The sequence below is a fragment of the Amphiura filiformis genome, chromosome 1, assembly GCF_039555335.1.
Source record: "Amphiura filiformis chromosome 1, Afil_fr2py, whole genome shotgun sequence".
NCBI lineage: Eukaryota > Metazoa > Echinodermata > Ophiuroidea > Amphilepidida > Amphiuridae > Amphiura > Amphiura filiformis.
Genome location: NC_092628.1, coordinates 12,992,822 through 13,011,190, shown reverse-complemented (window position 1 = coordinate 13,011,190; position 18,369 = coordinate 12,992,822). Strand labels below are relative to the sequence as shown.

The 18,369-nt window shown below is 36.8% G+C and overlaps 1 protein-coding gene and 1 long non-coding RNA gene across 2 annotated transcripts; both read right to left on the bottom strand.

The window, feature by feature from the left end:
* Positions 1–232: 232 nt before the first annotated feature.
* On the bottom strand, positions 233–1,408 carry LOC140156514 (uncharacterized). The gene is made up of 3 exons (XR_011859564.1): positions 1,354–1,408; positions 774–871; positions 233–362 (listed from the first exon to the last, which is right to left on the bottom strand). It is a non-coding gene; the product is annotated as an uncharacterized lncRNA (long non-coding RNA).
* A 475-nt stretch (positions 1,409–1,883) lies between these two features.
* Positions 1,884–16,533, bottom strand: LOC140167920 (uncharacterized). Its single transcript, XM_072191214.1, has 13 exons — positions 16,449–16,533; positions 15,391–15,540; positions 14,682–14,822; positions 12,564–12,839; positions 11,511–11,636; positions 8,790–9,074; positions 7,890–8,432; positions 5,860–6,010; positions 4,703–4,812; positions 4,107–4,363; positions 3,554–3,641; positions 2,507–2,583; positions 1,884–1,940 (listed from the first exon to the last, which is right to left on the bottom strand). Exons 1-13 carry the CDS (start codon positions 16,468–16,470, stop codon positions 1,884–1,886), a joined length of 2,283 nt encoding a protein of 760 aa, XP_072047315.1. The 5' UTR covers positions 16,471–16,533.
* Between the last annotated feature and the right edge of the window lie 1,836 nt (positions 16,534–18,369).

Below are 18,369 nucleotides of genomic sequence, written 5' to 3'. Positions count from 1 at the left end.
GACATCGCTGGTGTTCTACGAATGACTATCCCTTCACTCAAAATCACAAGATTGGTCTTGCAGCAAGATTTACATTTGAAATCTCATCTTTAACACAATTTTTTGCAAATGACATCTAAAAGATCTAGCAATTTCATACATAAACATCAGATCTGTGGTTAGAACGCAAACAGATGTGAAGCACCACATTTGTTGTGGCCTGCTTTTCTTTGGGACAACCTGTATATACATACCTCCTTGCTGAGAGCAAACTTTCTGATGATGTAGTATTCTTCTTTCTGCTCCTCACTTTCAAGGTCAATGGTTATACCATGGTATTCTATGGGGGCGCCCTTCTTAGGCCAGTACCTGGCACATTTTGGCTGAGGGGAAAAATATTCAAGAAAGATAAGTGAAAAAACACTGTAAAATCAACTTAACTTGGAGAACAATTTAATATGTATGTAAATCAGGGATGTGAGTGGATCATAAAAAAAAGATTATCATCTAACTTCTAACTAATTGGTCAAGAGTACATTCTTTCCACAACCCTTAACACAAATTCCTGATTTGGGGATCATTTTGAACAATTTCTGTGTCAAATTTCAAATATCTTTTGATTATTACACATGCATGTTGCACTAACATCCGGATGATTCAAAAATTATTGTTTGCAATATATACACTGCACTGTAAACTCAACTACTAATACTATGCAGTCTTTGGGGATGTAGTTCAAAACCGACAAAGTGTGAAATATTGTGCGCACAAATTTTTTTTGTTGCACTACTTACCCTTCCTTCTTCAAATAAGTTACATGCCATCACCATAATTGAGATGTTTTCCTGCCAAATCATCCTCCAATGATCACCAATGGTTTTATCATTAGGACCTGTCAAAGAGAAAATAGATTTGGTAACAATTTTCTTATGTTATATAATGTGACCCGATCTGATCCACTCAGGATAAAGTCGGAAATTTTGAAAATTGAGTTACTATCATTATTAACTTGCTCAGTACCTACAATTACTGATGTTGAATCCCCCGCTCTCTTGAATACTTGGTTGCACAGTTTTATATGTCTATTTTCTTATGTTTTTTATTGTTGTTTTTTCTTCTCAATTTTGAATATATCTCAGTTTCATTATTGCCGACTTAGACTGATTGGATATGTGACCACATATGTTAAATCTTGCATACTTGGTATGCAGGCACTAGACCTAAGGTTCACTACTCCGAAAAAACATTTGAACAAGCGCATATTAATTTTTCTCTTAATTTTGTCTCTGTAGAGTGAATTTTTGGCCAATTTTTTAAAATGATTTATTGGCTAAAAATGGTCTTAAATCAGAATGTATTTTTAAAGTCACTCACCTTGTGATGCAATATATGCTTTTGGATTCTGGATTCCCTGAAAACGAAATGAAAAAAATTATTTTAATATGAGACTTTGGAACAATTCAAATACACATACATTTATGATGAACATACTGAAGGAACAATTAGTGGGTTTTTAGCGGGTTTGCCGTCGGACAAGTTTAGAACTTGAAACTTGTCCGACGGCCGAACCCTAAAAACTTCACTAATTGTTATAATTCTGTCGTAAAAGCCTATCCCACAATATACTGAAGGAAGTGGATATTTAAGCTAAACTTGGGTTTACTATTTGGTTTGCAAACAGTCAAACCTGGAGTTTCAATATGTTTTAAATCTAGCATTAACAAGTACTTGGAACACACTCACACACATATAATCACTACATTTCCAAGGACTCTTCAGAAAGATACATGGATGTCAGACACACACAGGAGTTATATATTCATCAATTCTCAGATGAAAATATATGTAGGGTAACTCGCCCCCACGTAACATAGTCTGTGAACTTAATGCCACATACACTGAACTTATTGCAATAATCCCCCACTCCCATGATGAATCTCATCAAATCCTAGAAACTGCTCCTTTGTACATACAAGACCAAGATATGATGAGACAGCATTATAACATTAAAACTTGTTTTGGCCATTATCACTGACTGCAGTTCTCATATGATACTTCACACATACCTTGTGCAGGAATTAACAGTTCATAGTAATTGAGTATTTGAATCCTTGAAAATATCATGACAATACTATGTTATGTTTCATAATTCAATTTATAACACCGTATAACTATTCATGAGCAAATCATGCCATTTTATTGGTCAATTTCAAATGACACAACCTATTTCATAGTGCAATAGTTGCCCCTATCTGCATGACAACCTCATGCCCACATCCCAAGTTTGGTGTAATAAAATAAATACTACATGGTTTATATTAGGGAAATAGGGGTAACTATTTTTCTCCCTCTATCCTGGCTATGGGCATATCACCCCTAGGCCTGTACAGTAGGTCTGATAGGCCTGTAGACAGTACCTCAGGAAAAATGGTTTGCCTTATTTCCCTTCAATTTGTGTCCCGGGATTTGCATAATATCATATTCTTACAAAATATTCCATTTTTATTAACATGAACATCCATCTTACCTTAATATAGCAAGCATTAACGTAATCAGAATCAGGATCTTCATCTAATGGCTCCAAAACAACACGAGAATGGTCATCTAAAAGCCAGATAAGAAAAACATCAGATCAAATTTATTGGATATAGTTACAGTCACAATATCCTGCTAGTTTAATGCTTTTGGAAAAGATTTTTATTTGTATCTTATTTAGCTCTGTGATTTAAATTATGATACAGTGTTCCAGTAAAAAGTGAGGTCTCAAGCACACTTAAAAGAATGCTATACACCTCAGTTTCATTTATATGTGTTTATAGACTATGGTGAAAATTTCATTTGAATGAACACAGCTGGTAACAGCGTGATGATTATCTGTGTATACACCTTGCAATGAATGCCCACATGTGTGTAATGCGGAAGTGAATCCAACTCACTAATGATTTGTTAGTATTTTCATTAAGTATGTTTGGTTGTGTGCTTGTGTTGTATTTTGAAATACGTCCGCAGTCGGATCACGAACAGCTGTTGGCAGCTGTGTTGATTCAAATGTAAATGTTACTATAGTGCAGTCTTGGGGCAAATACTTCACACATACACACACACCCCCACACACACCCCTACTCGCCCCCACCGACAACCGTGGACCCTTATTGTGTGTGAGGTTGTTAACAGTGAAACCGTGGACCCACACACGCAGACATATCATAATCCAAACGTGGACTTCTTTGATATTTCACCGCCAACCGTGGTCCTGGTATTACACCTACCATAGAGGACCCTACCCCATATGCAAAGTTATGCTGTATAGCACCCTCTGCCGCTGTCCTACGACCGTGGACGTCCACGTTTCGCAGTTTATGGTTTTTCACTACATAAATGTGGACTCAAAGTCCACGTTTGTAGGTGAAAACAAGCACATTTTTAATGCGTGCTAGAGTACATCAGCGCTTGAAATGCACACAGATGTCGTCACAAGCTGCATAAGAGTAAAAATACTTGAAATTTTATGAAGTTTCAACGCTCAACATTTTACTTGTTCCTCGTAATTGATATATTTCAATATCATACTTACATGCAACTACATTCCTGTAGCGATTCTTTCCTTTGTTTTCTGGCTTCTTGGCGATTGTTGTAGGTCTGGCAAGATCTTTTGGAAGGCTCTATTACAAAAAGAAAGAGTATAGATTAAATGTGCTTGATAAAAATCAAAATAAAATAAAATAATCCTACAAATTATTTTAACAAACACATATAGTACAGCATTTGATCTATCACTCATATATTTTTTGCCTACAGTTTTGAGTGCTCGATCATAGCATATATTTAATGAATATTCTTCTTTAATAAATGAATAAACTATTGATCTATTATTTGGGAAATCTATTATTATGATATTTTTGTACATATTAAATTATAAATATTTAATAACAAACTTCTCATCTACTTTTGGCCATCCCAGGAGATGTGGACGGGAGGCTAGCTAAAGTACCTAGTTTTGTCCTGACAGACATCCTGTCTATGCACCCTGACATACATGACACACAGTCAACACACAAACAAGCAGATGAGACAGACACATACAGAGAGACAGACAGATAGACAAGGAGATCAACAACTACACTCACCTCCCACTCCACTCTCAGATCAGTGGTCTGCCTTTTTGCTCTCACATAATTAGCAAAATCCTTCACGTTCACCGGTGGGATACGCAGTCTTGTCTTAATGGAATGCGTTACCAAGCCACCGCTTGTAGGACGTCCCCTCACTGAGGGCGGTGTTTCCATGCTGCTAGCAGCCAGTGGTGGCATTGATGTTGGTCGATGTGAGTCAGATGTTTCATCTATATCTAGGCCCAAGTTATCAATACCGTCCAGGGTTGAGACTGTAAGCAGTAGGAACTTTTTATTCAGTTTTGTGAAACACATTTGCGGCCAATTTTACAAGTTGACCTCAAATGTCTTTGACCTTGAACACTACCATTACATGAAAGTTCCCATAATGCAGCTTTGGCTTAAGTTTGATTGCAATGGGATTTGAATTGTTCATGTGAGACCAGAATTTGTATTTATCAGCCTATTTACAAGTTTACCTCAAATGACCTTATATGTCCTTGACCTACCATGTGTTATGAGTCATTTTATTTGTAAATTATAAATCGAACAAACTATAAGCATGAACAAGTCAGAAAAACTTAATAACATTTCTATCACTTTTTACTTACTTTCAGCTATAGATGCACTTGGTGATGTTGGGAAAACGGCAGATAATCTGTCTAAATCAGCCTCACTAGCAACTATGCTGGGTGGGTAACGCTTCACACGACTTCGTTTTCTGCAAGAAAGAGACAAATAAAAATGCATTTTTACAAGAGCTATCTTTTTACTTTTTATGTAATATGAAAATATACATTTTTCCTAAATTTGGCCAATGTAAAATTCTATAAATCTTAAGTATAATATGTGTGGTAAAAAATTATAATTACTTTTAACCAATGTTATAGGGCCTCTAGGATTCATCAGCAGAAATTTGTTGAATACCGGGCCACCAAAGAAGTGTAGAATAACTCCTTTTTTTCACAAAATAATAGCTGTATGGAACAAAATGCCAGCTTTTGTGATTAACTCAAAGACAGAGCAAGTCTTCAACGACAACACACAATAAAGCATTTTTCCAGTCAAGGTCACTAAAAAGCATTCAAGTTAGCTCAATCGATAAGTGGTGCGAGAGGTTGCAGATTCAGTATGCTCTTATGGACAAATTGAGTTAGCTTGAAATTCCCCTGGACAAGGAACTTTCTGCTAATTGTCTCGTTGTAACCCATACAAAACTCAGGGAGCTGATCCTGGTTGCGATGGTCATTTGGGGAACGTCTAGGGTGTGCACTCTTGAAGCTGCGAAGTCCTTGTGTCCTTGGTTTATGAAATGTGGGGCTGTAGTGGTCAGCAACAACCTGTAAAGTGTGCCGAGGCTTGTGGATCAACGTCCAGGCATTGTGCCTGTGCGTAGCGCAATATAAATCACTGCGCTTTTTTTTAAAAGTTCATCCGAGTCATCAGGTCATAACAATTGGTGTGATATGTACTAATTGCACATATGAAGAAGAATATGAAGAAGAAGAAGAAGAAGAAGAGGAGGAAGATGAAGAAGAAGAAGAGGAAGAAGATGAAGGGGAAGAAGAGGAAGGGGAAGAAGAGGAAGGGGAAGAAGAGGAGGAAGAGAAGGAAGAAGAGGAAGAGAAATACGAGGAAGAGGAGTCACAGGATGCAGAGGATGATGATGAAGAGGATGAGGAGGAGGATGAGAAGAAGGTAAAGGAGAAGAAGAAGAAGAAGAAGAGGAAGGAGAATACAGAGTTTTGTTACTGCTTGTCACACTTACTTTTTGAGGAACCATATGACTGCAATGATAAAGATGAGGATGAGAGCAAGTGACACAATGACAACTATGATGATTGGTAGCTGTATCCCGTTTATCGCACCTGTACCACCACCACTTGCTTGAGTTGTTGCTGTGGACCTTGTCTGAGCATCTGAAAAGGACAAGTCAGTAAAGTGATTACAATTTGTGAGTGGTTTTCAGAAAAAAAAACAGATTGAGATTCATTTCATGTTAGTACACAATGGCTAGTCTTATTTAATATAACAATGATGCATCCAGTATGTACAACCGCATTTGTGTTGCGATCAAGCTTAAATGAGTGGGATGTCAATCAAAATCAAGTCAGTTTCAAATTTCATTACATGAGCCATTCTCAGAGCTCTATTTTGCTGAAAACTCCATCATAACTAGACTTAGAGTTTCAGAGATATGGTCCTTTTAGGTTTTTCCGAGCAATAAAATACAAAGAAAGTTGAATACTATTATTGGCTATATCTCAAAATCAATATTCCCGACATCCGACTTATTTTGCTTGATCACATCACATTTTGCAACTGGGGACTTTGACTTGGGATGAGAAGCAAGAAAACAAACCAATTACATTAGGATATGTGACACGATCTGGTCCATGGGGGCCAAAGGAGGCATTTTCGAAAATTGAGTTACTATAATCATTACATTATACTAGAGTTCCTTTTACGGAAAACGGAAAAAAATCACGGAATCGGAGGTACAACATGGAAAATGACATTTTTGTATGTTGTGACAAAAATTGTTAAAAGATAAGAGAAATAAATGTTAAAAACAATCTTGAGTGTGTCAATTTTTATGATAAAAAATATTGTTTAATAATACTGAAATCGTATATTACAAAGGCATAAACCCCTATCCATCCAAACATCGTAACAGTCTGCCTTTTATCGTAAGAATATTCCAATCAGAGCATATTGATGGTGATATTGAACACTTTATTGTGACATTAATATCATTCATAATCATTGTTTGTAAATTTTAAGCTTTATTAATGAAACATGGATTTACAAATTTTCAAACACGGATTACAACACAGAAAATGGATTTTAGAAAACGGTAAACTTCGGACTCTACATTACACATATAATAGGCTATCATTTACTGAAAACACCAAATGTCTAGCATACTTGGTTCTAAAGTTATGAAGTTTTTTGATGCCTATTTTCTTATGTATTTTATTGTTTTTTACTCCATATTTTTACCTTTATCTCAGTTTTGAATTTGCCGCCTTTGGCCCCCATGGACCAGAGCATGTCACATATATCATTGTATATAAAAGCAAGTAAGATTTGAGTATGAAAGAAAACATTTTTATATTCACAAGCATACGTCATGGAAAGCAGGGTAAAAACGCTTCTCAACTTCTTCAAAATTTCTCAACCTTTTTTCATGATACAGAAGTACAAATAAGTTCAATATTTGGTTATATTTTAGACAATGTTTTATTTCATTTTGTTAAGTTGAGACACATTGTGCATTGCATCCCGATATTTTTTTATATTATTCAGTGGAATTATTAAGTGAACATTCAAGAAATTGAAGTTTCCTCATTTTATTTCTGCATTCCTAATTAGAGTAATCATCTAAGTTACCAGCCATAAGCAAAATTTACTCCCATTCCAGAAAAATACAGCGCTAATTTTTTGGGATTAAAAAAATATTAGCAAGTTCTGCCAAATGAAACATAACTCACTCCTAATCATTAATTTAACACTAACTGGAGATAAAAGATTTCATACAAGTCTTTGAACTTGATCGTCACAACACATACGTCTGTAGACTTGATTGTCACATGTCAACAGGTGAAAAACACCCTAAAAATGCATGTTTTTGGCCCTTAATTCATAAATTTGGCTAAATAGTGAAATTTATTGCCAGTTAGGACTAAATGAATGATTAGGATAGGGCTATGTTTCATTTGACCAGTACATTATGAAAAAAAAAGTTTGAAATAGAGCCCTATCTTGAGTTACACCTTTGGTTGTTGGTCGTCTCACCTGATCCTGTAGTCATGTCACCTGGTAGAACACCAGAGTCTGTTGCTGTAGTCCTTCTATCAGATGGCCTTGTCCTATCAGTTGCTGAGTCAGTCACTGGAGCTTGCATTGTTGTCATCTTCTTAGTTGTTTGTATATTTCCCACGGTTGTGGTTTTAGTAGTTTGTGCATTGGGAGTGAGAGTTGTTGGGGCTTGAGTTGTTGGTGGGTTGGTAGTTGTTGTTGGCTGTGTTGTCACAGGTAAAGTAGTAACTTCAACAAATTGACTTGGTTGTCCTTCTCCATTAGTTCCTTCAACTGTTACATAAAATCTATACAAAGTATTTGGAGTCAGGTCTCCAACAACGGCAGAGTAAACAGCTTGTTGTTGGGCAGCTACAGTTGCTACTACAGTTGGTGATCCTACGTTATACACATTGTAAGCCACAACAGGTCCATCCCCTGTATCCTCTGCATTTGTTCCCCATGCATCCCATGATACTGTTACTGATGCGATGCCTACATTATCAGCTCTAGGCGGTCGACCTAACATTGGAGGAGTTACTAAACAAGATGACAAAAGAGAAAACAAACAACAATTACATGAAATGGATGCAATATAATAGCATTAGTGGTAAAATCACAAATTATTTTAACTAATGTGTATGATTCACATTACAAATCCACATGGTTATACTTATTCTTCCCTACCCCAGAGTGATACAATACATCAAAGTTAAAGGTGAAATAATAATAGTCTATTGAATTTCAAAAATAAAGACAACCAGTATTAGCCAAAGTTACATATATCTCAATAGTGAGTCTTGATTTTTGTCAGTACTGAAAAGTTATTATTTCAAACAAAACCCTACATTATGATCCAGTTAAATTATGATACGTATCGGTTTGGATCAAACTTACAATTATAATAGTCTTCTGAGATTGAATAAATAGCTGTTCCTGTCTGTCCATTCACTGTGTATTGAAATACACATGTGACTGCTGCTCCATTAGCTGACGGTTGTGCTGTAAAGTTGGCTATTGCATACATTCCTTTCATTTCAAGTTGTGTTGGAGAAGCAGACAGGGAATCATAATATAACATCAATGTGTATGTTGAAGGTACTGTATTCCACATTACTATGCTATGAAATTTCACACTCTCTCCAGTATTCACCTTGCTCTCGACAGACACTTCAGCAATACCTAAAGAGGAAATGCAGAAATAAGAAAATACAATTTTTTTTAAACAATTATTTTCTTTATAGTATGTATTATGCATCTTTCACATTTGCTCATTATGGCAAGGCCACGGTTGGCTTTGATGGATACACTTGTGGAACAAGCACAAAGGATAACACACATCAGCGCCGCAAGAGTCAGGTTGCAAATAAGGTAGACATATCAGATGCTGGCAATTTGCTGGCAAGAAAAAAGCCTTATTCTCAAATGATCTGAAACTCAAACTCTCAACTCTCATTAAATCTCAAACTTTCATTAAACTAATTGGAATGTATGCCACAGAAAAGATGCCATGTGATCCACACTGAAGGTGATGCAGATGTTGATATAGTGAAAGCAGGGAGGGAGGGGGTAAAAATCCTGGGGATGTGTACGTAAGAAAAATGGTGATTTGTTTGAGCAATAAAAAAAATGAAAGTGAAAAATTATAGTATTTTCCAATATTTTATTCATAAGTTATAATCAATTGACCTAAAATTGTTCAATTCATTTTAACCATTTCTCTAACATGCCATTTCGCTTTAATTTTGAGTCTAATATGCAACAGTACAACTATTTTACATTATGCTAAATTTATTTCATACCAAAATACATTATTTTCTCTCTGCGCTATGATCAATGTGTGGATTGTCACTGTTGCGACAAAAAACATGGAGCACATAGGTTAATTGCAAGAAGTTTTTTAGCATTTCTCAACTTATCTGTAAAAACATTAATCATGTTAATCCAGAACCAACTACCTCCTGGAACACTAATATAACCCTAACCCTAAAAATAATTGAACCTTTAACCTAAACTCTAACCCCAACCCAACATCTCAATTTTGCTATTAGTAGTCGTGGAAATCCTTCGCCTTTTATTTGTACGTAACTCGAGGGAGGGAGAGGGTAATAAGTTACGTACGCTTTGTACGTAAGTGAAAATGGCGAAAATTTTGGACGGCCCTGACAAACATTTTTAAAAATTAAAGAAAAAAATAAACTGCAAGGAAAATGAAAAGTTAAGTTGACTTTTGATGGGGTTCTGCACTACCTTTTTACTTTTGGAATGCTGAAACAAATTATAAACAAACTAACAAAAATTATATAAAAAAAATGCCAGAAAAACAAACACATTCATTATAGACATGCCATTCATTACAATATAAGCCTACAAAAATTTGCCTTCAGAAGAGTGATAACAACATGTGCATGAACTATTTTTAAACAAACCGAAAACGTCTGGGTCCGTCCAAGGAGAAACTTGGCACCCCACTATGACACTAAGAAGCTACTTAAGTCGTCTTAACCCTAACACGCCTGAGTACTACAAAATACTACTTGATAAATGCGCTGTTTGTGCATGCATCACACGTGGTGTGATGATGCAATCGCCCAAAGTGATATATAGGCATGGTTTTGCTGGCCAGCGAAGCCCAAGACCCATGGCAAAGTGTCGCTGATCCCGTGCTTGGCATGCGAGGGGTCTCGGGTTCGAATCCCACCCAGAGCAAGCAACTTCTTTCTTTCTTTTCTCTCTTTATTCCTTCCTTCTTTCCCTTCCCGTCGCCAAAAAGCCCCTGGCGGGTTAGGATTAAGCCACTTGTGAGTATTTAGATGGGAATATTCTAAGGATAATCTTCCAGCTCAACTGGTCTTTAGCAACAAAATGTGATGTGATTAACCAGCCCCCTCCCTGTGCGTGCCATTGTTATGAAGCACACTGACCACAACCTGGTGTTTTGTAACTTTTTTTATTGAATTATAGTTGTTTGATGCTTTTGTTGAAGTCAGCTTTGTCACAAATTACCCAACATTTAATACATTTTGCGGGTGAGATTTTAGCCCAAATTTCACGAAATCTTGAGAGCACTTTCTTTGTCGCAGGACGGAAGTCAAAAATTGCCCAATCGGATGCCCAAATCGCAGGTTTGGCAACCCTGCATATATAGCCAGTGGACAAGTAGCAGTAGCATATTGTTCACCCCATTAATCTCTTACACCAGTTTGGTAATTGTGCTGTAGTACCCTGATAGTGTGGGCTTCTATGGCAGAGCTGTTTTCATCATTGTACTATTATATGTCAGCTTACGTAATGTCAGGCTAGGGGTTTGGAAATGTCATTGTTTATTAAGTTAAAGCCCAGTTTTTGCACAAGTCATGTGGTTGTACTGATGACTGCACTTTTCCGAAACAGAACTTCATTTCATGGAATCCGGCAAACTTTTACGGCATAAAGCAACATTTTTATAGTAAGTATACTGCTTGGGAACGTTCTTAAAAAGCGACATAATTGGTTAATAGCGAGAATCGTGGTGTGAAAAGCGAGATCTTGTTTTTTACCAGGCCTTATTGAAAGCAGACGCACGATATTTCCTTTTCAAATATTCTACAGCATATTGCTTCTGGTTTTAAATCTTACCTATGTGACACATTGCTCCAGTCCAACCTGTATCACATCCACCTGTACATACACCGGTTTCACTACAAAAGGAACTACCAAGAGAGCAGTGACATGTTTTCGAGCAGCTGTCATAGCAACCTTCATCTGTGAGTGTAAAAAGATTGTAAATGCTTTAATACGTTTACTCTCAGTGAGTCCGTGATGTGCAGGGTTGACGATTGTTTCGATTTTTTTTTAAAATAAAAAAATCATATGCGCAATCCTATCAGGTATTTACCAAAAATAAAAACATGTTTTTACAGTGATTTAAAAAAAAAATTAAATTGCGTCAATCCTGGATGTCTGTGTGCACATTTGGGCGCTCACATTAAATGAGAATCCACTCAAAGTGCCTGCTTACATTTGTATGTGTTTTAAAGACGCCACAATGATATGTGAGCAAAACGCCTCAAGGACCACCTGTTGACATTACTGACTCTCCAATATTAAAAATACTATATAGTTACAAAGACATGATGCAACACACGATTAATGACTAGAATAAGGGTCCGACTTTTACGTGATTTATGACAGCAAAAAAGCACACCTGCATTTTCTAAAAACGTGATACACTTAAAAATAGACCAAAAGTGCACTATTCATCTCACTTCCAGTTCGATCATTTACAAATTTCAACTTACTTCCAGTTCAATTTTTCATAATGGCAGAGCCCAAGTTACAGTGTGATTTATTGGAATATTTTTTGGAATGAAATTACATAAAAAATTGATGCAAAAATATGATTTAGCAATTACAGTTCTTTAAATAACAATTCTACTATGTAATGTATTAAATTTGAACCCTCCGACGCACTTTGCTTGATTTTCAGCCGACTTTCAGCAAATAATCTCACAAAAATCTTGGTTGGTCAGGCCCATAAAACAGACAGGAGTGTAAATAATTTTTAGAATACCATTAATTATGTACATGTATATTGCACAGCCAAAACTCAATTATCAATTTGGGTCCACACTTGCAGCAGCATTGGCCCAAACACACAGTGCCACTCCAGCTTTTTTGTTTTTCACTTACATTGTTGACAGTCATCAAAGTTGGCTCCAGTAGAGGACGCATATCCAGGTTCACAAAGACTCAGTCCAGTAGTGATATCAACTACACATTTACCAGTATCTCTGTCACATGCTGCACCATTCAAGCAATGGCATTCTGTTTCACAGTTGGTACCATAGAATCCCTGTAGACACTCAGTAGCACCTGTACAGGAACCTGTGTTCTTTTCACATTGGCAATTGCATTTATCAGTGCACATGGTGCCATAATAGCCCGGGAGACAAGTTGATGCTGGAACTACAATTGATATTAGAGAAAAAAAGGTAACATAGACTTTCTTCTTCTTTTTGAATAGTGGATGTCGGTGCATATATTCTGAAAATATTGGACCTGATTTTCCAGCCTCTAAGACTTGATAGTTAAGCAAAAAAATAATAAAAAATCACATCTTTTATTCTCATGTTCAATTAATGAATTGAATACCTGGGTGGAAGAAGGGCCCAACTCCATTTTTTTTACAAAAATGAGTTAGACCCAGCATTTTATTGCCTGCAGACTGTTCTTTCTTGTGTGTGAAAGTTGAGCCAAAATCCACTCTCTAAATAATCTTCCTCGTACACTTAATCATGGTTTTCTTCCACAAATATTAGGTTAAAGAGGAATTTTGTTCATCCATGAAATCTGCTTTTCACTACAATAAATTTTCTTGCTAACATATTACATGTTTCTACTTGTGCAATTAATGGATAATTTCCAAATTTCTGTAGTTATTTACAACACATCTGCTTACAGAACTGGCAATTGCAGTATATTAGTGGAAGAAGGGCCTAACTCCAGCTCGTCAGCGTTCGAAATAGGGTCGGTCAGCCGGCCATTGGCCTGTAACTTTTTGGCCTGGCCGGTAACTTTTGTGACTTGCATCTATAGTTGCCGGCCCGGCTGGCCGGTAACTTTTTAAGGTCAAGCCCAGCTGGCCTGTAACTTTTTGAGGCATATTTCGAACACTGCAGCTCGTATTAAGACCTTTAAGGGGGGGGGCAGAGTGCCCCCCTGACAAAAAATGAAAGAAAAAGTGCCCCTCTGACAAAAAATGAAAGAGAAAATCAGGAGGGCAAAGGAAAAGAAAAAGGGCAAGGAACCCCTTTTCTAGCAAAATTCAGGGCCAAAATAGTGTAAGATACAAAAATTTTCCACGATATGCGCGCACATTGTAACAATAAAGCCCTTTTTTAGCCGGATAATGGGCGAAAATAGTGTAAAATATCATTTGTTTCACGCTACGTGCGCACATCATCCCAATAAAGCCCTTTTCAGGAAGCTCGAAGACATACAGTCTCTATGTATTGTATGATGCAACTGCAATTTTTTTCCTCTGTGCCCCAAAAATTTTATTTTGCCCCCCCTGACCAAGAAAGCTGGCTACGCCCCTGATATACACTTTAACTAAGAGCCATGGTATATACATTGTACATTTACACACCCACCCCGGGATGTGTTTGCCGCCAACCGATGACAGTGTGTATTGCTGTGGACTAAAATGGCGGATTTTTTGTGTGTATGATATGAAACAGAATTTTAGCCATTTACTACTGACTGTATTTTTTACACACAAGGTCCACGGTTTTGAACAAATATTGCTCAAATGCGTTTAGCATGCATTTGCGGTCTATTGCAGCAGTTTGAGACTGAGGACTGTTCTCGGTTGCAGATAAGTCTGCAGTTTACAGTTTAAAATCTTGTGTGTGTCCTCATTTGCAGGCAAACACTGACGCCCCCAACATACACCCCTACATAAACTCCCCTTGATGAACATCCATGATAGGCCTACTTGCATGGACACACACACATACAGATATCTTTACTTTGACTGTTTGTTCCAGACCATCCTGCTGCACAAACTCCTTGGCCTGAAAAATATACACACCCCCCCCCACACACACATACAGATATCCTTACTTTGACTGTTTGTTCCAGACCATCCTGCTGCACAAACTCCTTGGCCTGAAAAATATACACGCCCCCCCACACACACACATACAGATATCTTACTTTGACTGTTTGTTCCAGACCATCCTGCTGCACTAACTCCTTGGCCTGAAAAATATACACGCCCCCCACACACACATACAGATATCTTACTTTGACAGTTGGTTCCAGACCATCCTGCTGCACAAACTCCTTGACCTGAAAAACATACTCCAGTGAATGTATTACAGCTGACTCCATCTGGACAATGGCAATCTTGTGAACAACCAGCACCAAAGAATCCTGGAGAACAGGCTGTAAAAAGGCAAGAAAGTCATTATTGGTAAAAACAAGAACTAAATAATTCAGTTTCCAGTACTTTTTATTATACACATTGAAGCAAAAGACATGAATTTTGTATTAATAGAAAAGGACAATGTTTTTGATATGATAAAGAGTAGGTTCTATATTTGTTTTACTTTTCTATAACTTTGTTTATACGTTTTGTGTTAATCCCACACTGGCACTGGATGCTGTGTCATATTTTCCCTGTTTTTAATTCTATATTTGTGACATACAAAACAGAGAATAAATCCCATTTCTTGACATTTCCAGCAAATAAGCTTTGAAATGACAAAAAAACATATACATGTATAGGATAAAACAAATGTTTTTGCACAGGTTACCTTTGCACTTTTGCTTCATTGTTCCTAAGATCTCTACTTAAATTAGCTAAATTTGATTGTTAATTAATGACTAAATTATTCCCAATTCAATGGTCTCTTTAATCAAAAGTGAACTTAGTACCCTCTCAATTACTATTAAACTATAATGTACAAACAATTGTTCAGTGTTTGCAATGAGCAGCTACCATTTTACTTACTTTGTTGACATTCTGGTCCTGTGTATCCTGTCATACAGCTACAACCCACAGGATCTGGCATACAGAACACTGAACCTGCACATGTGGATGTGGATAATGTTGTACTACACTGATGGTCACAGTTGTACCCATAGGTATCTGTTCCACATGCTGAAAATTTAAATATAATAAAGTGTAGGAGAAGAAATCATCAGTACTTCAATCAGAATCAAGTACCTTATGTATTTTCATCACAGGAGTGTGCAATTTTTCAAAACTTATAATTTATTATGATTATGAAGTTAATAATTTTGCACAAGGTTACCATAACCATTTTTTAAACTGGTTTTTGCGGCATAACAAGGTGAAACAGGACTCCACTTTTGCGTTTTGAAAATATGTTCACTGTATTAACTGCGATTATTGATAGCAATAGGGGACATCATCACTCCTGTTAACAAAGGAGAAACTTGAGTGCGACTCACTTGAGTGACATGATCATTCTTTTTCATATCATATTCATTTTCATATCACAGTCGAAAACAGCACCCAAGTGTTTGACAGAAGGAGCAGGGAAGATCTCAATATCACCAAGACGGAAGATCAAATGCTGAAGATAATATGCAGCTGAGGACCCAATGAAGACCTCACTTTTTTCTGAGTTCATCAATCATATGCTTTAATTAAGAGGGCGAGTGATTATTACAAACAATATGATATACTTATATTTCAATGCATTAGTTATTCATCACATGCACTCAGTGTTAGAAATATGCCTCACACATTTATTGGCCTTTGCTGTACCATACCTGTAAGACAGTTAGGTCCCATGAATCCAGGTCTATATACACATTCTCCAGTCTGGTCATCACATATGCCTCCATTTTAACAGTTATCACAAACAAGTATGCACTCCCATAAAACCTATATATTTGACTACATACCTGTAAGACAGTTAGGTCCCATGAATCCAGGTCTACATGCACATTCTCCAGTCTTGTCATCACATATACATCCATTGTAACAGTTGTCACAAACAAGTATGCACTCCCATAAGACCTACATATTTGACTACATACCTGTAAGACAGTTAGTTCCCATGAATCCAGGTCTACATACACACTCTCCAGTCTTGTCATCACATATGCCTCCATTGTAACAGTTATCACAAACAAGTATGCACTCCCATAAGACCTATATATTTGACTACATACCTGTAAGACAGTTAGTTCCCATGAATCCAGGTCTACATACACACTCTCCAGTCTGGTCATCACATATGCCTCCATTGTAACAGTTATCACAAACAAGTATGCACTCCCATAAGACCTATATATTTGACTACATACCTGTAAGACAGTTAGTTCCCATGAATCCAGGTCTACATACACACTCTCCAGTCTGGTCATGCACATATGCCTCCATTGTAACAGTTATCACATGTACTCCCATAATAAGGCCTATATAAACTGAGCTCAAAAAGAAACTTATAATTTTTCACAAAGTCATATCTTGAAATCCTGTCCATCAAATTGAACCAAAATTACACACAGATTTACTTTAATACTCTACTCTTTAACACATGTCAGTAACCAAGCAGTTATCCAACTGACACAACAGCAAAATGCACTGACATGGGACAGCTTCCTGGACCACATTCACAGCCCAGCCCTGTTTCATGAAAAAAGTGTATGAAAAGCAGAAAGCACCACCGTTTTATCATCTGTGCAAGGATCTTGTGTGCATTCTCACAGATGGGTGCCAAATGTTGGGCTGTGAAAGTGAATGAAGTCTAGGAAGCTGTCCCATGACAGTGCATTTTGCTGTTGTGTCAGTTGGACAACTGCTTGGTTACTGACATGTGTTTTGAGTAGAGTATTAAGGTAATCCTGTGTGTAATTTTGGTTCATTTTGATTGACAGTATTTTAAGATATGACCTTGTGATTCACAAGTTGTAAAAAATTATAAGTTTCTTTTTGAGCTCAGTTTATTTGACTACATACCTGTGAGACAGTTAGGTCCAGTGAATTCAGGTCTACATACACACTCTCCAGTCTGGTCATCACATATGCCTCCATTTTAACAGTTATTAACAGTTATCACAAACAAGTATGCACTCCCATAATAAGGCCTACATATTTGACTACATACCTGTGAGACAGTTAGGTCCCATGAATCCAGGTCTACACACACACTCTCCAGTCTGGTCATCACATATGCCTCCATTGTAACAGTTATCACAAACAAGTATGCACTCCCATAAGACCTACATATTTGACTACATACCTGTAAGACAGTTAGTTCCCATGAATCCAGGTCTACATACACACTCTCCAGTCTTGTCATCACATATGCCTCCATTGTAACAGTTGTCACATATTCCTATACAGGATGGTGAACCCCATCTTCCAGCAGGACATTCTACACATTGTGACAACATATCAAAAGCTTAAGATAGTTATAAGCAGTATTTTACTTTAGATATAAATTGAGCTTTGGGAGTCATTTGAATCTGAGAGAACATAATGAAAGACACTCTGATCACAAAGGACAATAGAGAGTTTGCAAAATGCGATTCAGAAGCACAAACTTCAACGTCTAGAAGGTTATAGAGGATTATCTATTCAAACCCACTCTGCCATGAAAGCGTCTAGAAGTCAAAGTGAAGCGAAAATCTATAGTAAGCAGTAAATTATGAACGAAAATACATCAATTTAATAACAATAGTTTCTACATTTCCTCATTGACTGCAAAATCAACTTATTAACGAAAATACATCAATTTAATAACAATAGTTTCTACATTTCCTCATTGATTGCAAAATCACCTGTTATGTATTATCTAGTTAAAAGACCAATTATTGGAAATCTAATTTGGTTTGGGTAAAAAACACACCGTTGTTGAAAATTACTGATTGAATTAGGTTAAAATATTTGTTTGTTTCAAACGTCCAGCTTGATATATACTTTTGTGTGTAATCATGACATAAAAAAAAACTG